The following is a 20,434-nucleotide window of genomic DNA, read 5'->3' as shown; positions in this document are numbered from 1 at the left end:
TACATCTACATTATTATAAACTATTTTTAACACTTTATAAATTAACAAAAAACTATTTTACCAATACGTTTACGTCACTGATTCTCTACAGTGGATCTGCCTTTTTGGCCCACGAGTTTTGTAGGCGCTGCAGTTTTTATATAAAGAGCGAAAGAAATCAAAATGGTAAAGATTTTGTTTTGTGTAATTTATTTGTATATGCCTTAGAGTGTTAAGTATATTATGAAGTAACAGAATATCGTTTTGAAATTATAAATAAATTGTTTCTACTACGAAAAATAGTATTTTAATTGAGCGGCCATCACTTCGGTCGCGCCCATTTGTCGGTCGCGTTTATATGTTTTATGTGTTAAGCAAAATGCTTGTGCGACCGAATCATCACATGCCAGAACGAAATCAAAATGGTAAAGATTTTGTTTTGTGTAATTTATTTGTATATGCCTTAGAGTATTAAGTATATTATGAAGTAACAGAATATCGTTTTAAAATTATAAATAAATAGTTTCTACTACGAAAAATAGTATTTTAATTGAGCGGCCATCACTTCGGTCGCGCCCATTTGTCGGTCGCGTTTATATGTTTTATGTGTTAAGCAAAATGCTTGTGCGACCGAATCATCACATGCCAGAATGTGGCAACATTCGGTCGCGGTTCGGCCGCGTCTAGATCTTTTATAAATGTCAAGTGTTTAAATATGAATTCAAATAATAATTATAGCCTAAGTATCAGAAGAAAAAGATTTTTGTTGAATTTAAAATTCTGCTGCCATATGTCATACTAAATTTTGTTAAACGCTGTTTCTATACGGTACCGTATCCATACTTCTAAAAACTAAAGGTACGGTAATTATAGAGGGGGATCAATGGCACTGCCGTTTGCTAAAGGTACAGTAAAATTGAATTCCTAAAACTCCCTAAATATTAAAACTTGTTCCTAAATATTAAAACTTGTTCCTAAATATTAAAACTTGTTCAGTAAATTTTAAAACTCGTTCCTAAATATTAAAAACCTAACCCTCTAAATAATCTCTCTTAAATTAAACCCCCCAAAAAAAACACCGTCAATTATAATTAGAGAATCAAACCTGCAACCCCTTAACCCTTTCACTGCGGCGCATTATTCCCACCTCTGTGCGTAATATATATTTAAGAAAAACATATGATATTTTAATAAATTGTAAAAAAATACTAATTGAGATAATTGTGTAATTATTTTTGTGGTGTGTGATGGGCAAAGGGTTAGTTTACAGTTGGGTATAAAAAAAAAAGTAATTTGCATATTGATGACGTCATGTGACGTCATTACAGGTATTTTGGATTTCGAGTTTTTTATCTATTCAATGATAAAAACTATATTTTCTATAAGAAATTCTTATGGAATACGTTTTTCCAACTGGATATTGATGATACGTATAACAAATAAAAATATTTAAAAAAAAATTAAATTATTTTTATTGTTTTATAAAAATTATGCACAAATCAAAGTTTTGGGGCAAAATCGAGAAAATAATGACAGTTTCCAATAATTCACTATAGGCCTAGTACAAAAACTAACTATTGTTTCAGAATTTTTTTTTTGTGTGTGTTGTGATAAACACGATGTTGCCCTATTGGGGCTGGTAAATTTGTGTTACTTTCAAAATGGCCGCCATTACGCTACTCAAAACAACTTTCCAAGATAGAAATACTATTATATATACTATACTATATATAATTAACTATAGAGGGCGCATTATTTTCAAGACGATAATACAACTATAGAGGGCCGTTTTTTTTGCTGGGAAATTTTTTTAATGACTTGCAAAATTATTCAAGTTCATCGAAAGAATATAGAGGGTGCCATATATTATAGGCAAATACGATTAAATAATTGTTTGCCCATACCTTGTATTACCGGGTATACGTATTTCAACGACGTTTGTTACCGGGTATACGCAGTGAAAGGGTTAAGCCATAGCCTCATCACTAGCTCACTAAGCCACACACACCTTTCTTGCTGGAAACCATTGCCATAACCTATTTGATTAACATCTATCTTACATAGCGCCCTCTATAATGACTGTACCTTTAGATTTTAGAAGTATGGATACGGTACCATATCTTTAGCTATAACAAAAAAAAAAATACTACTAACCTAGACTTAGGCCTATCCTAGATATGCATGCTTTTTCACTTATGTACTGCTTTTTTTTAATAGGCGGTTGCTGCAGCACGTCCGCTCATTACAGTATACAATGAGAAATGTGAAGCCAGTGGCAACAATGTAACATTACCTTCAGTTTTCACAGCCCCAATCAGACCTGACATTGTTAACTTTGTTAGCAGTAACATGCGTAAGAATACCCGTCAGGCTTATGCTGTCAGTGTCAAAGCAGGTAACACCAAGTTTTTAATCTCTTAATGCTATATATTGTACATTAATATTATGGAATAGAAATGATGAGCCAACTTCTGGTCCGTGTTGCTGATTTCATGTGACGTTATTCAGGAAGTTCTGATCTAGTAAAAAAAACAATTTTGATTAGTTTTGTTTTAGAATAGATATTTTAATTGAAATTCTACTCTTTTCTAAAATGAATTAATCATGGCCTCCAAAATAATGACTGCAATATTTGTTATTGTTTTTTTATAGGACATCAGACCAGTGCTGAATCTTGGGGTACTGGTCGTGCTGTTGCGAGAATCCCACGTGTTCGAGGTGGTGGAACGCACAGATCTGGGCAGGGTGCATTCGGAAACATGTGTCGTGGTGGGCGTATGTTTGCACCGACTAAGACATGGCGTCGCTGGCACCATCGCACCAACACCAACCAGAAACGATTTGCCATGTGCTCTGCATTAGCGGCCACCGCTATCCCAGCTTTGATCATGTCAAAGGGTAAGATATTTGACATCATTGTTTGGAGAATCTAGGAATGTGAAAAATAAGATATTATTTCATTACAGTATTTATACAGAGTTTATGATGATTCAACTTCTGGTCCGTGTTTATGAATAACAATGATTTTTACCAAGAAGTACTGATTTCTGTACAAGTAATAAATGATTGATTCCAATTCTCCTTGTTTACAATACTTCTAGCATATGCTATAAGCTAGTGTTTTGTTAATTGTTGCTAATTTTTCACTCAGGTCATCGCATTGAGCAAACCATTGAAGTACCTCTTGTTGTAAGCGACAAAGTTCAAGAGTACAAAAAAACTAAAGAAGCTGTAGTCTTCTTGAAAAGATTCAAGGCTTGGGATGACATCAAAAAGGTAAACCTAATGATACATTTCAGAGTTTTATACAGAGTAGATGATGATTCAACTTCTGGTCCGTGTTTATGAATAACAATGATTTTTACCAAGAAGTACTGATCTCTGTTTTTTTAAACCATTGAGGTTATATTTAGATAATAGTGAATTAAGCTCTCTCTACACTATCAAACTTGATGTCCCCATATATGGACATGATGATGTCATATCACTACCATATTTGGGCACATCACTTTTTTTGTATAGACAGAGCATTAGATAACATGATGTAAAATGTCTGGGATTGGTTCAAGTTCAACCACCAGTCACCAAATGTACTTTAATAAAATAACACTTTTATAGATTGTAACCATAGTAAATTCTTAATTTTCAAGGTTTACAAGTCTAGGAGAATGCGTGCCGGCAAAGGTAAACTTAGAAACCGTCGTCATGTTCAACGTCAAGGTCCACTGGTTGTCTACGCCCAAGACAATGGCATCACAAGGTCATTCCGTAACATTCCTGGTAAGTAAATGGCCTTCCTGGTTCGGGAGTGAAGTTTAGAGTAAAGAATAAAGACATTTTATTTTGTATTTGACAGTTTATGATGATTCAACTTCTGGTCCGTGTTTATGAATAACAATGATTTTTACCAAGAAGTACTGACTTCTGTCAAACTATTTTTTTCATAAATGATATTTTGAAGTGCAGTACTTTATTTTGAAAAAAAGTTGGCTGATTTATGTATTATAAAAAAAATTTAAATCTGTACAGGTATTACTCTCTTGAATGTAAACAAGTTGAATCTGATGAAGATTGCTCCTGGTGGTCATGTTGGCCGGTTCTGTATTTGGACTGAGAGTGCTTTCCGCAAGTTGAATGAAATCTATGGTACATACAAGAAATCTTCAACTGAAAAGACCAACTACAAGTAAGTTGCCATACCTTTTTACCCATGGTTTTTGGTTCAAATCCTACTTGCAGTTTTCACAAGATAACAAACGCAAAGACTATTTTGTAATCTCCCTCTTGTTTGGTGTTAATGTAATCACTACATTTGATTCAGTATTTAAACATAGCTCAAAATTTCATAGCAAATGACAATGATTTTTCAAGACCCAAGCAATTTTAACGTTTAAAAAAATACAGATATGCAGAGTATATGATGATTCAACTTCTGGTCCGTGTTTATGAATAACCATGATTTTTACCAAGAAGTACTGATCTCTGTATATTTCTTATCTCGCATGTTTCTTTATTAAAGTAGTGTTGTTGAGTTACTATATATCAAGTGGTTACTATATGTCAAGTGGTTACAAGGGTACCTAATTGATTATTTTCTTTAGTCTTCCAATGGGAAAAATGGTGAACACTGATTTAACCCGTCTGCTGAGAAGTGACGAGATTAAGAAACAGTTGAGACCAGCCAACCGCAACGCCAACAAGCGCAAGGTGCACAAGAAGAACCCGTTGAAGAATGTCCGTGTCATGTTCAAACTGAACCCATACGCTCAGACTCAGAAACGTGTTGCCAAGCTGCTTGAAATACGTAATACTGAAAAGAAACAGCAGTTGAAGAACAAGAAGTTGGGAGTAAGTACAGCTTTTTAATAGGCCTTAAGCCTGTTTTCCTGTCGACGTCGACGCTATCGTTAACAATAATCAGCGATCTTTTACGTAAACATTGAAATGTTAACGATTTACAGGAAAGGGTACTCGCTATTGTTGTCATTTCAAATTGATTGTTTTCAAACGATCGTCGTTGAACTGTTAAAGATCAACGACGATAGCGTCGAATAACGTCGACAGAAAAACAGGCTTTAGTATCCATGGGGTATACAACCAATGCTAGGCCTATTTTCTTTCTTTGATTAATCATAATCTTTGTTTAATTTCAGATAAGTCAGCCTGAGGGAAAGGGCAAGAAACCAGCTGCTAAGACAGCCAAGGGCAAAGGAAAGGACAAGGGCAAGTCAGGAAAGGCCAAAAGTGGCAAGAAATAAGTAAACATTAGTATAATGAAATACTATATAAACTGTCACTAATAGATAGTACAAGAAGTACTATAAGACTGAATCCTAATATAAAAAAATAAAATACCACATGTGAAAGAGTACAAGTTGTTTTGTGGTATCTTTTAGTCTGGCATCATAAATGAGAATACATTATTAATATAAAGATACTTTTTCTGTACAAATTAATATATACTCAATCTTGGACAAAGGCGAAAACAATAAATAGGGGCCAATACTTTGACTACTAACTTCCAGAAAAGATGTGATGAGACCTATATGTAAAATCAAGTGGAGCAATTGTAAAGTTTGAATATGAGATATGACATCATGTCCATATAGGGGCACATTTATGTAGACAGACTTAAAACAAAATAATTGACAAGACAATTGCATCTTCATTAAACTTTAATTTTAACATACTTAAACGACAACTTTATAAAATAGAATATATTTATTATAATATGGACGGATTTACCATTTTCAAGGTTTATTATAAATTATTTGTTTATTCTGGATGGAATCATAGATACTTTATTTTACAATAAATGCATATATTTAACTAAATATTCACTGGACGAACAATTCATTTATCTTTTAATTAAATGTTATATGGACATTCTTTAATAATCACAGCAATTACACAATACACCGACAGTGTATACTAAATAAAACATACAGTTAGTGAAAATCACAATTTACCTTAATAATTTTATAGTTTTTACAAGCATATATTTATATCCTATTTACATAAAACAAAATGTATCGTAATGGTATATTAAGACATCTCAGTTTAAAAAAAACACAATTTCTTGGACTCGAAAATATCAAAATACCTTTAATATTAGTTTGGTTTTGGGGTGAGATTATACTTGAGGACAAAGATGGGCTATATACAGTATATTAAAATGACTCCAAACCTGGAGGTGGGATTATACTTGAGTAAGCATTGATATCCTCCAGTTTGCTTCAGAAATGTAGTCTTTTTGATTTATTCATTAAGTTGACAAAGAAGTGCAGAGCCCTTAGAGATCCAATAGTCCTGGGGTTGGTCAGATGGTAGGTGAACGGACACAACAAAGTTTGTAGAATGACCTGCGAAAAACAATTACAGCATACTTAAAATACAGTCCTATATAATACATTTCGAACAGTGAATACAGTATTAACAAAGCAAAGCCGTAGCTATGAGAATTGCCATGGGATTGTCAAATGCTTCTGCCAAAAAGTAGTCGGATTGAAACCTTACGAACTGCACTGGTGGCTACGGCCCTGAAATGTGTAACTTATTTCAATAAATATTATAGCTATTACATTGAAGTTTGAATTTGCAGTACACCGCATATATTTAGTTCTCAATTGTAAATATACGTGGTGTACCGCAAACTTGAAATAAATCATAGCTATTGTCTCCATAAATTACCTGTGGTCGACAGAGTTCCAGCCCTTAATCCTGTCTTGTACAGTGGACAAATATAATCTGTAGGCTTTGGTTCACAATTCATTTCTGGCTCCATTTTCATCACTGGTAGAGGTGGATTCATTTGGCCAGCATAGCTGTCGGCTAACAACATCTTCTCATCATCCCATCGGGACGCATCCATATACAATCCATGCACTAATACACCGTCTTCCAAATTTGGCAGCTAATTGTAAAAAGAACATTTGCATAATAGTAATATAGTCTCTAAAAGTACTTAATTTAGCCGTTAAATGTATGTGTAAATGTTAATTGGGATAATTTTTCAAGTAATACACAATTTAATTTCAGTGTTTCATATTAAAAAGATTTTTATAGCTTTGCATGTTTTTTGTTTGCTTAAAATTATCAGTCAGTTGAAGTTGAATAATAAATAAAAAGATTGAGATGTATTAAAAAATAATAAAAAGCAATAATTAATTCAAAAGTATATAACATCATTTATTAGTAATTTTAGTTTAAAGATGTATTGTCCCCCAAAAACATGAAAAATGAAGATTAATTAAATCAGACTTTGAATAGGTTATTTTGTAGTTTTAATAAAGTGAATAACTTCCGTAAAAAAAAATAAATAAAATAACATGATAAATGGTTAAATTCAACCAAAAATCCATTAGCTGGCAGCCAATTTGACCATTTTTGCTTTAAATTCCATTTTTTCAGGTAAATACATTTTTTTTCCATCCAATTTTTGGTCAAAGTCAATAACTATTATGTAACATTAAAATGGCATATTCAACAAAAAAAATGTTTAAACAAATTATTTTCAGGGGGACAATCTTTAAGTTAAAAAAGTGTAATTTTGTATTATTAGGTTACCAAGAAGAAATATTAATATACATTAATAAAATGAAACTCATAATTACAATAAAAACAGTGTTAATAATGAATAAACGTTGCACACATTGTTAGAATATCAGTAATAAAAAATATATAAAATGTATTAGATATAAGTCAAAAAGATGTAAACAGATTTTTAAAAAAAACATATAGTAAGTATGCAAAACTTATACAGTAATGTGTAAGATCAATGCTAAACCAACAATCAGTCCATTCTAACTAGTCATGTCTTATCCTTTTGCTATTTCAGGGTATAGTCACTAAGAATGTACCCTGAAATCACTTCTCTTTTTTAAATGTTTATGGCCGACGTCTGTCACAAACAACAATGTCAATAATTTTACATTCATCTGAATGATCAATGGCTTCTCTTGTCCAATGCCCACCTTGATCAGAGGAAAGGCAAGGGCCAATAAGTCTGAGGCAGATATTAGATGCAGGGGCTGCCATAAGAGTCAGCAGTGCTGATTTCAAATTCCTAATGGGACCCCAGCTCCATATACAGCACCCGATATTCCCAGATGGTCTCCCATCTAAGCTCTAACCAGGCCCTTAACTTTGGTGATCTGACGAGAACCAGTGTTTCAACATGGTAAAGCCATATCATTTTTAAATACAAGTTATATATATAAATTGTAGTACCATTCCTTCCAATAGTACATTCATTTTTAGCTATGTGAATCATACTAAGCATTCTATTTTTCAGCCTATATTCTTATATAAAAATTCACATTGCTTTGAATAGAGTACTTTAGCCAAATTGGATATTAGTGGTAAGACACACAATTGCATTTTTCAAAATCACAAGTGCATTTTTTTCACACAACAATTTACTGCACTACTTACATCACCATCTGAAGTTGTTTTCTGTACATCACAAGAAGGCAAAGAACAATAGGACAATAACATTTAAATAAAAAACTTAAAATAAAACGGGACGTTTGCATTATCACTTACTGGGTCTAATTTTTTTGACTTTTGAATTGAAAAAGATCATTTCTATTTTTAACATATAATTAGTCAAATACCAAAAACAAATTTACATAAACATAATAAGTTTTAACACAAATAAAAAAGCAAATTTGAATTCTTGATTCTAGAAACTGAACAAAATTGGATTAATTTTAACTCTTTGTAAACAATTCTTACATCATTCTTGATACAGCTGCACGTTATCTATGTAGTTGTAAAATATTTCAAATATGAAAAGATTAATAACGAGCAATAAAAGATGATTTAATGACATATTGGGATCTAAAAAATGGACTTGATTTAAAGTCATTAGTAGATGGAAGTACAACCTGTCCCAGCTTTGGCACTTCATAAAAGTTGTACAAAATAATAACCTTGCATTTCTTTTTTTCCTAGTATGTTATCACAACAACTATTCCAAATACTGTACTCACCTCTTTATCGGCATCTAATGACTGTCCAAACGTAAGCTGTTCCATCTGTGCCGCAACATCTACTTGGTGGCGATATATAGGTAGGACCTCAAAGCGGAATGTCAATTGATCAATTGGGTAGTCATACTTTCTTGCATGATTCTGAAGAGTTCCAGTCAGAAAACCTAAAAAATGAAAATAAAATGTGATCCTTATAATATTAAGGCCAATTTACAGTAGTAAAGTGGTAATGGTAAGTGGAAAACTGTTTAGCTTGTCCCACACAGAATCTGTGTCTATCCTAAGCAGGTTTTCAGCTCAACCACTTCTGCTCACATTAATCATTACTGTTCATCTGTGTAAATTGGCCATTGCAGTATATTTATGTTATAAAGGTGCTGGTGGGGAGGATGTCTTTTTTAAATGTCACAATTCTACTGCAAATAATGGTACTCACAAATGAATATCATCACCTTTATTTATCATGAGTTTATTATGCGTTACAATTTGCAAAGACCTAGGACATAAGACTTATGTAAATATTGCATTACGTAATTTGGCCAAGTCGTTTCCCAGTTCTGTAAAATCAGTTACACCCAAAAAGGTTCAATCAAGCATTTCTGTGTTATAACAGAACCAAAGGCCATTGTCTAGACCTGGAGTTGACCAAATTGGGTCCTATGCCTTGATAAAAATTGCAAGGTATGTGAATAGTACCTCCATATGACATCATAAGTCCTACCAAAATCAAAAGCTCTATATTATAACATTTATTTACATCACTATTCATCATCATCACTAAATCATTATTTGTCATCATCTCAAATAATACCTTGGGGAAAGAAGAATCCTGACAGCCAGAATGACTTGGGAGAACCATGCTCAATCCAATGCTAAAAGGAGAAAAATACTTATTAGTTATTCACTAACACAGTAGAACACCTATTAAGAGGACATTTTTGGGATCCAAACTGTTCCCTTAATAGGGGTGTCCTCTGAATAAGGATATGGCCAAATAGTCTTAAAACACAAATTGCCTCTTGTTTGTTTCACAATAAAGTGTCCCCTTGATAGGGTATCACAAATATTACTATGGTCAACAAAAAATGAGATTCGACTTACTCCAATAAATCCACACCTAAGCTCCAGATCTTTGACCCAAGAAGCTAGAGGTTTGAGTGATGGGTATGCTGCATTTGACCACATATCTGGTACATGGTTATTAAGAAAACTATGGTAAACAGCTTCTAGTTCTTCAGACATCACCACTAATCCTTTGATAGCTTTCTGAATGGTCCTTAAAGAGTTCTAAAAAAAGTTTTTTTTTTAATAAAAAAACATACATACATTTGGTCTTACACTTTTACTACTATAGTAATGTCGACATGGATGAAGTTAAGTAGGTTAAAAAGACACATCACCCTTTATTGTGTTAAAATTTAATATATTTAATTTAAATTAAATCAATCTACCAACTTTTCCACCTATTCCTAGGACTCAAATTATTTTAATTGAGTGAAAGTTCCCGTTTTAAATTATGAAATACAAAGGTAAAATAATATAATATGTTACAGAAGAAGCCAAGTCAGCGGAACATACAGTAGGCTTACCTTAATGACTTTCAGGAGACTATTAAACCTATCTACTTCCTGACATAGAACTGTGGTTAAAGAGTTTATGCGTCCCTTGCTGTCAGTCTAAATATCAAACAATAATTATTAAGAAGCTATAAAACAGAGTTCACTATCAATTTAACTAAACGATTTTATGGCAAAACTACATTCAAGCTAAAATTAGAAAAAGAACTCTATATAGTTTCTATATACAGAAACAAGGTTGATTTCATTTTGTTTCTCTCACTAGTCTTCATCTTACTAGAATGAACTCACATGAAAACTACTACTCACTGATTCAGATCACCTTATGGCTAATGTGTTCTGTGCATTGGCAAATACAAATAAATGTAATTCTTTTCATTTAGTAGTTTAATTGGTAATGAGGAACAAATTGATGTGGGGAAAAATCAAAAGACCAAATTTTGTTGAAATTTAAAGTGTTATTACCTTAAACATCTCTTGATTAGCAATTTCAATATCCAACTTTTCTGGTAGCTTTCCTAAAATGTTCTCTGCAAGTTCGTATACAATATCATCATTCGTTTTGCCACTACCTCCAGAAGCTAGACGAGGCTGCACTTCCAATATAGTATCAATCATTGACTTTGTCTCTTGTTTCTAAGATATTATGGATTTGATTTATAAACAATTAATTTGTAAAAAACAAATAATGAATCAACAATGATACAAATAAATATCAGAGTAAGTACTACTACTAAATGTTGAAGAAATACAAGCTGTTTTAATCCGGTTAGAATATTAGGGAGGTTTCGCAGCCTTACGAATACGATAACGAAAACGGATACGTCACACATTTGTGAAACTTTTGAGCTGATCCCCATTTCATATTTGTAAAGCGTATTCGTGTTGACGAATATCACCAGTCATATTCGTAACTACAAAACGAGTATAGTTTTTGATCTATTTTGCACATTTTGCATTTGAATCAGGAATGATTCATGATTATAATATAATTATAGATTTATTGAAAGTAATTTACTAAAGTAATTTACTAAAATGCCAGGTCAATTTTGATAAATAGCAGTTTTTAAAGTCCTCACTCGCTTTGATGTTACGCTAGGCCTAGGCAGCCAAGCACCAGGCAACACGTACCTGTGCTTCGCTCAAATTTACCGCAGTCATATTTTGGACGGCGCCCTCAATATTTCGTTACCATGCGAAACAAGATTTTTACTGGCTTACGAAAACAAATACGTGTGCGTGACGTATCCGTTTTCGTTATCGTATTTGTAAGATTGCGAAACCTGTCTATTAACGATTTAAGAAACTAAATAGAAAATGTAATATGGATAGAAGAAGGTAAAATGTGTTTAGAAATACTGTAATAAATAATTCATAGAGTAGATAACTAATATGGATCAAACCATTATCTATTTAGGAGAGTATTCAAGAAGTACTTCAGGATTGGAACACTAACCTGAAATGCAATGTTTGCATTTTCATGCATAGCAAATATCTCAGGTTCATCAATTATTGGTAGATCTTCTATGTACTGCCGGTATTCTTGTAAAGTATCTTTGTCCGGGCAAAAGTAGATACCTGAACAAAAATGTTATAATGTTTTCAATTTGTACATAACAATTACAAAACATGAATGTTCCATAATTAATTTTATTAATGGTGGAATGTAGTTTTATTTATAAAAGAAAACCCACCTGAATCTGAAAACTTGTAATTTTCATTTAGAATTTGTGGCGAGAAGAATCTTTTAAGTATTGTTCTCAAACATCTTTGATCCCAGGCATCTGTTACACGGCCACCATATGTAATCTAGAGAAAAAATAAATAAATATAAAAAATAAAGTATCCTCTAGCATAATCACAACACACAATTTGGTGATGGGACTATACCCGGGGAAACCCTGGTTCAGGAAAAAAACTTGCTAGGGAGAGGCCTACATCCAGAGCAAAAGTAAATACTGGGACTATACCCAGCATATTGGTACAATACCTCTCCTGTGATGTACTGAAGAGCATCCCATGGAATCTCTCCATCATCTAAGAACATCTTAAGGTTTTCCAAGGCACACATTCTGTCGCTGTCATTAAATTCATACTAAAAAAATAAAGAAAATGTATTTTTCAATTTAACTATTAAATACATTTACTCATTTTCAACATATTAACAATTGATTACTCTTTTTTTTCATTTATATTGTACTACACTTTATATATCGTAAATACCTTGATGTTCCAACCAAGTGGACCAAATTTCTTTCTTTCTTGTATAATAGCATGGAACAAACAAACACCAAAGATCATCTTCCTCCATTTGATACCAAGAACTGGGAAAGAGAAGACCATAAAATGCTATGACATGATTGATAATTGAAGCTTAGTAGCAACACTAGTTAAAACCTTCAATTAAAATCTAGTAAAATCAACGCAATCGTTATACAACTTACTGTGTTCTTCAAAATGAGTTGGAGTCAACTCAAAGAAAGCCCTACGGATATTAGCCCTCAGGCCCTTTGGAGGCTCGTTGGTGACCTTTACACTGTTCTGAAGCACAGAAACTGGAAAAACCTTTGTAGGCATAGAGCTGAGGAACAGTCGGAAGTCTGCATGGATTTCTGCACCAGGCTCTCCCATTTCTTTTATGATTTCTTCCATGCTTAACATCCAAGATGCAGCCAAATGGCAATTCTATTGTAATAAAGGTTATAGATATTTAGAATACAGTCATCATCTAAATATCTGTCTCAATATGTCAGTATAATATTCCATGCAAATCTACTCCTTGTTTCATTTAACTACTTCTTCTAGTTTGACAAAAAAAGTGTGATATGCTCATATATGGGCAAATAACACTTTTTTATCACATAAAGTTTGATAGTGTAGACAGAGCTTAAGCAAAGTAGGTTGCACAAACTGATGTAGAGTGATTAGTGTTCCATACCACTCTGTTTTGGTCAAGGCACATACTCCAGATTGAGTAAGTTTTAGTAAAACCATTTATTTGTAATTTTTTACCTGAAGAAATATCCAGTCACCATTCTTAACTGCAGCTTCCATCATTTTCTCTGCAACTGGTCCCTGACCCTGGCCAAGAGAGATCGCTTGAATTCTATCTAAGTAGTTCTTTTCTCGAGCAAACCTCTGGAATGCTGCCATAGGATCTGATCCGGTACTAAGCACAAACACCAGCGGTGTTGATGGCGTCATGTCTTGATAAAGTGTACCAAGATCAATGGGAGGGTTCTCAACAAAGCGTTTGCCCAAGTTCTCGCTTACAAAATCAGTCACAGCAAATACAACCTGAAAACATGTTGAATTTTGTTAATAACATGAAAATAGTCCATAGATGACCAAAAACAAATTATAAATATATAGGCCTATATAACATACCTTTTCTTCCATAAAAGCTTTAACCATCATCAACCTCTGGAAACTTGTTAAGCGTTCATTCCAATGACCTTTAACCTTTCCATCATCAACAGGTTGAGCAGCTTGTTCTCCATCTGCCTCTTGTGGTGGGACATATGGTGGTGGTACTGGACCATACATAGCCCATTTCTCAGGATTCACTCGAACCTTTGGACAAAGTTAACAAAATATGTAATTTTACACGAGAAATGTTTGGTTCTTAGAAAGTAAAATGGAAGAGAATTTGATTTAATTGAAGGCTGCTATACAATACCTGTAATCGACCCATGCTGCAAGATACTGGTGTTGCAATAACATCACGGGATAAGCCCTTAAAAGCTGGTACATTTTGATCAAGATCACCACAGGTTTTCCATGTTGCATCTGTCAACCATGGAATGTCGGGCTTTGCCTTTTCATCCTATGAAATCAAGTACAGTACATTAGTAATTGGGAGATATACATCACAATGTGTACAGTTTATCAGCCTGTATTTAAATCTGCATAAGGTTTTGAAAATTGCTAAAAGTTGTAAAAAGAACAAGTCACATACCTGACCAATGGCTGCAGCTCCTCTTAAAAAGAAGTTCCACTCCAGATCAGTAATCTTACCATCCAGTCGCATGATATCTCCACACAGCATGAATGAGTACACAAGTTTATGAACTTCAAATAATCCACTTTACAAAAGAATAAAATATATTATACTTAATTGTTCCATCCTTGTTGGTTTTGAACTTAAATTCTTAGTACACTAATAACTTTATCCTAGCCTTTAATGGTACTGTACAAATCTTTAACTAACTATTAAATTGAAAAAAAAGTATGAATTATATCTAAATTTCAAACAGGACCGGTACATACCGTGAAACATTTGAATACACTGCCATTGTTGTCTGCTTTAGAAGGATTCCCAGTCGTTTTGTAAGGTCATCACTTTTTTCACTGTTTTCAATGCAAGTATTGAACAACTAAAAAATAAATAGTCAATTTTGTTATTATACAGTAGTTTAGTAAAAATACATAATATAGAAAAGAAAAAACATAAAATATGAAATTCTTGAATAATTTATTAAGTTAATGCCACAATAGTACAATAGCAATGACCTTTACAATAGTTCTTCTATTTAAACTGTTTTACTCACATTCTTGAAGTATTTGAGCGAGAATTGATACATAGGATCAATTTCAGCCAACGATGCCACAACAAAGTACATCACTGAGCCACGTGAAGCAACACCACGATATTTCTCACGTGCCAATGAGATTTTCTCTTCTGTCGATTCGGCTTCTTTCAAACGGTTTGTGATTACTCCTGAAGTAACCTTTAAATAAATAGATAATGGAATGTTTAATTTTGTTGTTGTTGTTCCACGTTGTAATTAAATTTAGCTTTAGCTAACAACAGTGACAATTTTTACAATAAAAGTGATATAATAATACAAATCCTTACCTTTGATTCATTTAATGTATTTATCAGCTCTTCATTGTCAAGAATATTTCCCTCAGACTCAAACAACAATTTCAATATTCTGTCTTCAATCGCTTTCAGTTGATTACGATCAGAATTTATACGAACTATCAACTGACTTCTCTGCTCCTCTAGGTCGGGTCGCTCTAGTCTCACAACATCACTTCAGAAATAATTACATAGCATTTAATAATACACAATGAATGTTTGTAAGATTGTCTGTTAAGAGACAAGAGGCTAGGCCAATAAAAAAGAGTATGAGTATACAATTGTAGAACACACGTTGTCTGCACTATCAAACTAGTTTGACTTAAAAAATGTGATATGCCCAAATATGGTAGTAATATGAATTCAAGTCCATATAATATGGACATTTTTTTGTCACATAAAGTTTGATAGTGTAGACAGAGCTTAAGAATTTACCTCAAAAGTTGATCTTCCAGTCCTGACTTGGTTACTGTGAAGTTAATAATAGTAACTTTGATGCAAACTTCTGGCAGATAATGTGGGTTTGCCATCTTGGTTGTCATGTAAAACTTGAAGTTCTTGTCATAATCTATGTCACTATCTCCCAGCCTTATCAGAAGGCGACCACCCTAAAAACAAAAAGAAGCAAAAATTCAAGAGACTGAGATTTGAAATGTTGACAATGGATATGTATGGTGTTTTTTGTATGTTATCTGTATGTGTGTCAGTTCTTTAATTGTTTTATGAGTTGTATACTCGTTTCTCTGGGAGAAAAGTATACTAAAGAGGTTACCCAGTAAAAACAAAGATACAATTAAGTTAAACAAATATTTTAGTCATAAATGGAAATCAGATATATCCAGGTAGGCACTCATGAAATGAAATTATAAGAATATTGAGATGATTTTCAATCTGTTTGAGATAAATACATACTTGCATAAATGTCTGTTTAAGGAGAATTGGTTCAAGAGCAGGATCCAAAGATTCACCAAGTTCCTCAAGAAGAACTGGCAAACCAATGCGGATGGCTGTTTCTAAAGTGCGTAGAAAATCCTTGTCTGTTAGCTTAATGACCTTCAGACCATTGCGAGACTCGCGATTTCTTATCCAACGGTTTGCCTGCAATGTAATAGTAATTGAAATAGTTGATGAAGATGACCTGTCTACACTATAAAACTTTATGTGACGAAAAAATGTGATGTGTCCATATATGGACATGATGATGTCATATCACTACCATATTTAGGTATATCACTACTATATTTGGGCACATCACACTTTTGCAAGAATATCATGCTGACATATTGATCATGGATTGTACTTGTCAGTGTTACATTGACGAAGAAAGAAATTTATCATAAAAATCTGAGTATTGTACTAAAGCAGTCACCTGATCTTGTGGATCTATCATCAAAGGCCAACGTCTGCCTCTTGTAACTAAGACAGCATTTTCAGTCGACACTGTATCTCTAGGAAGTCCATCAGCATTCCACTGCCTGATCTCAAAAGGATCTGCAAGGATCTTGATTAGACTGAAGTCTTCACTGATAGGTATTTCAAGCTCTTTACATCTTAACATCCAGCGATCTACAAGCTCCTGTCTGAAGGAGCTGGTGAAGGCTCCGTAGTAGGCCACACATGCAGCTGCTACAAAAACATTGCCTGCAACATTGCCAATCTGCATCTCAAAATCCTATGAGATGAAACAAATCAAACATTTTTAATTCACACAAAATCGTAACTTTAATGGATTGATAGGCCGGCCTAACAAATTTGATCAAATTTAAAGAAGAAATCTTCACACTTTCTGTTCTAAACCAGCTTTAGATTTGTAACATACCTTAACACTCTCCTCCCATCTAATTTGTTCATCTCCCAGAGCAGTAGTTAACTTTCCAGCCCGTTTCAATCTAGCACTAGTCTGAGCCATGTTCCTTTTCAATGATTCTTTCTCATTAACACTGGCTTCATAAGAAGCCTGAAGCTCAGCTATTTTGCTTTCTACCTCAGCTAGCTTGTCTTGTTTTTCTTTCAAAACTGCCATAGTATTACTTAACTCTTCCTCTGCTTCTCTTAACCTGTATGGCAAAAATGAAGCATTATTACAATGTAAACTCATAATGTCTTGACTTTTCAAAATATTCTGATTATTTTTGTTACTAAAATGAATTGAAAAGGAAATCTCACCTTTTCTTTTTAGGTTCTACAGTTCTAAACACCTTGGCATACAGATCCATAGCTCTCACCCACATACACATTGACTTGCAAGCCTAAAATGAAATGTAAAATTGTGTGTTATCCTCAAGCAATGTTGTAGTTGAGAATAGCATCCTATTTTGGCAATTTTATACTACCTAAATGACAGACACAGAAGACACAGAATAAACAGAAAGTTCAAAGTGTGTGAGAAGAATCTTACAAAATATCTAATGATACAAACAGATTAATTCTACTATTAAAAGTAAAAGAAGTACATACTTTAGATGTTTTCTCAACAATTTCTGGAACAAATTTTGGGTTCTCAATGTATTTTTTAAGTTTCTTTAACAAAGAATCGGCAATGTTATCTTTATCATATTCCATAAGTTTCTTCAGGAAGGTTGGATCACCTAGCAACTGTTTTGCGCTTGCCCAATCAGGTCTGACAAATAAAAACAATAATGAAACTTTGTTAAATACAGTTTGAAATCGGGGACCTGCGTACACAATTTGGTGAAAATTAAATTATTCAAAATTAGAGAGTGAGATTATAATTGAGTATTGGATTACACAATTATTATACTCACTTCACTTGCAGGACGATGCAAACAGCTTCCATTACAGTCATAACAAGATCCGGTGGTTTACTAAACACTTTCAACTCTGCAATGTCACTCTTGTCCAGTGAGTCAAGAGCCTTTTGAGCAGCATCAAGAGCAGGCAGGGCTTCATCAAGATCTCTTTGAGCATCTTCTGCAATGGCTTGTGTCTCTTCTGCTTTTACTTTTGCCACTGCTTCATCCTCCAATACTACTTTACGTACCTAGTGATAAATAAAATAACTTTGTGTTCACATGTTCCTATTAACTCCTATTAAGTGGTTGATACCCAACAAAGTGTCCCATATTAGGAGTTTCTGTTAAATAGGAGTTGTATTAATAATTTTACAAGAAGCAAACAATAAAAAGAAATGTAGAATTTTCATTCATTTACTTCATCAGCTTTTTCTTGATCCACTGCCAACTTTTCCATCAGAATTTCTGTATCAGCAGATTTCTTTTTTAACTCTGGTTCCAGTGCAGTGAGTGTGACCTCCATTTCAGCTACTAGATCATTTGTCTCAAGTAACTTTGTCAGGCCATTTTTCACACGGTCTCGTGCATTGACTAGTTGCCTGTGAAAAGAATATACAGTCACTTTGAGATCCTAGCACTTTTTTTACATAAATGTTGTTTGCTTATTTTAGCTAACTATGATAAAAAGGTCCTATTAAGAGTCTTCAGTAGATAACTGTATAAAACAAAGTTGACATACTTCCGTTTAGCATCCAGCATACTGAGATAAAGGTTAATAAGTTCAAGATAGCTTGTGGGTGTTGTGTAATAACGTCGACGAAGCTCAGCATAGTAACGTTCTGCAATGGTGCTTACACTGGTGTGAATCTCAACACACATGTTGGATATCTTCTCCTGTAAAGTGAAAACGAAAACATGCCAAATTTAAGAAATTTAAAATGAATGAAGTTCTCATGAGTAAAAAAAACTTTATGTTAACATTTAACTAAAGAACTTTAGAATTTCAAGGTTAAAAATAACAATGCAGACAGCCACACAGTCTCACCTTCATTTCATCAGCTCCAAGATTCTCATGTTCAAAGAAGTTAGTAGCCACAGACAAAAGGGCTTCTTCTGGCCATTCCGTGAACCAATCAATTGTGCAACAGTTGACAAGTGATGGAAACATTCTGCACCGCGAACGGAAGGAATCACCAACAGGACTCATGCAAAGTACGATGTGAAGGTTCCTACGAACTTGGTTGATGAAGTACGTGTAGATTTCATCACGATTGCCTTCTGGAATTCCAGCTTCTTTCGCTGCAGGTCGTGTTCCAATAATTACTCGTTCATACTCATCAGGTTCAAATAAGTTGGGAACTTCTCCAGAATTCAGTATGTTGTTTATGTCTTCCAGAAACTCCTCTACAACAATCTAATCAGAACAAATTAAGAAAATTTTATTAAGCGAGAGATTTCAGCTTTTCACTTTTTGTATTCTTTAATAGAGGGTATATGAAGTACAATATTCTATACAAATACAGTTTCAAAATTCACCTGTGTATCTGTGAAAAGGAAGACAGTGTTCTTATTTTGAACACCTGCAAGCATATACAATTGTTTAAGGTCTTCATGGAAGGACTGGTAGTTGTAGCCTCTACTCAATTCAATTTGAAAACATTGGTAACCACAGATATGTGATGCTAAACGGGTCAGGGATTGCTTTCCTGTACCACCGACGCCAACCAGTAGAGCATTTCCTCTTTCCTGGCGTATCATCCGGACAATCCTATGAGAAAATGCAAAGAATTTAAGACAGGAGTATAACCTACTGTTTTAAATGTATAAGATAATATATACGATGCTTACTCTGGGACTAAGACAATCTCCCAAGCATGTTGAAGTTTGTGGGAGTAGGCATATACCCAAGTCAACTACTATAAAAATAAGCAAATGTCTTTTGTTACCTGGCAACATGCATCATTGCATCCAAGAAAAACACTAGTTTCATTTCCTTAGAAGAACTCATGTTATAATCATCAAGGTACTGAAATTTGAGGAAAAATGAAAGATATTATTACATAATCTAAATCTAAACTTCATAGCATATTTCACTTAAATTAAATTTTAATCATTTGATCACCTGATATGTTTGATAATCATGGTAGAGATTAATCAGCCTAGAGGCGCATGGTGGAGAAAGAAAGAGATGGATTAGGCTGGAGATCATGTAATGAAGCTAAAGTTAAAGCTAGAAACAGAATTGACTGGAGAAAATATCTTGTAGCC

General features: G+C 33.6%; 2 protein-coding genes and 5 non-coding genes across 7 annotated transcripts in view; 6 read left to right on the top strand and 1 right to left on the bottom strand.

Annotated features, from left to right (window-relative positions):
• The first annotated feature begins 91 nt into the window (after positions 1–91).
• On the top strand, positions 92–5,353 carry LOC140040551 (large ribosomal subunit protein uL4A-like). The gene is made up of 8 exons (XM_072086577.1): positions 92–165; positions 2,197–2,374; positions 2,632–2,877; positions 3,131–3,255; positions 3,630–3,759; positions 4,009–4,165; positions 4,581–4,827; positions 5,133–5,353. Exons 1-8 carry the CDS (start codon positions 163–165, stop codon positions 5,235–5,237), a joined length of 1,191 nt encoding a protein of 396 aa, XP_071942678.1. The 5' UTR covers positions 92–162; the 3' UTR covers positions 5,238–5,353.
• On the top strand, positions 2,431–2,501 carry LOC140041317 (small nucleolar RNA SNORD18). The gene has a single exon (XR_011842922.1). It is a non-coding gene; the product is annotated as a small nucleolar RNA SNORD18 (small nucleolar RNA).
• Positions 2,957–3,027, top strand: LOC140041319 (small nucleolar RNA SNORD18). Its single transcript, XR_011842924.1, has one exon. It is a non-coding gene; the product is annotated as a small nucleolar RNA SNORD18 (small nucleolar RNA).
• On the top strand, positions 3,291–3,361 carry LOC140041321 (small nucleolar RNA SNORD18). Its single transcript, XR_011842926.1, has one exon. It is a non-coding gene; the product is annotated as a small nucleolar RNA SNORD18 (small nucleolar RNA).
• On the top strand, positions 3,834–3,904 carry LOC140041320 (small nucleolar RNA SNORD18). Its single transcript, XR_011842925.1, has one exon. It is a non-coding gene; the product is annotated as a small nucleolar RNA SNORD18 (small nucleolar RNA).
• Positions 4,392–4,462, top strand: LOC140041318 (small nucleolar RNA SNORD18). Its single transcript, XR_011842923.1, has one exon. It is a non-coding gene; the product is annotated as a small nucleolar RNA SNORD18 (small nucleolar RNA).
• A 293-nt stretch (positions 5,354–5,646) lies between the features above and the next one.
• LOC140040557 (dynein axonemal heavy chain 6-like) overlaps positions 5,647–20,434 on the bottom strand; it is a 34,492-nt gene continuing 19,704 nt past the window's right edge. The window contains exons 39-70 of the mRNA XM_072086585.1: positions 20,113–20,192; positions 19,703–19,934; positions 19,212–19,580; positions 18,906–19,060; positions 18,585–18,765; positions 18,179–18,414; positions 17,871–18,033; positions 17,580–17,662; positions 17,233–17,470; positions 16,783–17,085; positions 16,326–16,511; positions 15,849–16,021; positions 15,408–15,588; positions 15,100–15,279; positions 14,819–14,925; positions 14,508–14,634; positions 14,229–14,375; positions 13,937–14,122; positions 13,562–13,846; positions 12,994–13,234; positions 12,773–12,873; positions 12,540–12,644; positions 12,244–12,358; positions 12,006–12,127; positions 11,015–11,185; positions 10,562–10,648; positions 10,074–10,259; positions 9,784–9,844; positions 8,973–9,136; positions 8,413–8,433; positions 6,670–6,892; positions 5,647–6,341 (exon numbers count right to left, since the gene is read on the bottom strand). Of these exons, the coding sequence (XP_071942686.1) occupies positions 6,238–6,341; positions 6,670–6,892; positions 8,413–8,433; positions 8,973–9,136; positions 9,784–9,844; positions 10,074–10,259; positions 10,562–10,648; positions 11,015–11,185; positions 12,006–12,127; positions 12,244–12,358; positions 12,540–12,644; positions 12,773–12,873; positions 12,994–13,234; positions 13,562–13,846; positions 13,937–14,122; positions 14,229–14,375; positions 14,508–14,634; positions 14,819–14,925; positions 15,100–15,279; positions 15,408–15,588; positions 15,849–16,021; positions 16,326–16,511; positions 16,783–17,085; positions 17,233–17,470; positions 17,580–17,662; positions 17,871–18,033; positions 18,179–18,414; positions 18,585–18,765; positions 18,906–19,060; positions 19,212–19,580; positions 19,703–19,934; positions 20,113–20,192 (5,313 nt within the window). The 3' untranslated portion in view covers positions 5,647–6,237. The remainder of the gene's footprint in view (positions 6,342–6,669; positions 6,893–8,412; positions 8,434–8,972; positions 9,137–9,783; positions 9,845–10,073; positions 10,260–10,561; positions 10,649–11,014; positions 11,186–12,005; positions 12,128–12,243; positions 12,359–12,539; positions 12,645–12,772; positions 12,874–12,993; positions 13,235–13,561; positions 13,847–13,936; positions 14,123–14,228; positions 14,376–14,507; positions 14,635–14,818; positions 14,926–15,099; positions 15,280–15,407; positions 15,589–15,848; positions 16,022–16,325; positions 16,512–16,782; positions 17,086–17,232; positions 17,471–17,579; positions 17,663–17,870; positions 18,034–18,178; positions 18,415–18,584; positions 18,766–18,905; positions 19,061–19,211; positions 19,581–19,702; positions 19,935–20,112; positions 20,193–20,434) is intronic.

Source organism: Antedon mediterranea, chromosome 2 (genome assembly GCF_964355755.1).
Source record: "Antedon mediterranea chromosome 2, ecAntMedi1.1, whole genome shotgun sequence".
In the NCBI taxonomy this organism is placed as follows: domain Eukaryota; kingdom Metazoa; phylum Echinodermata; class Crinoidea; order Comatulida; family Antedonidae; genus Antedon; species Antedon mediterranea.
Note: the sequence above shows the minus strand (reverse complement) of the source record. Positions and strands in the feature narration are given on the sequence as shown.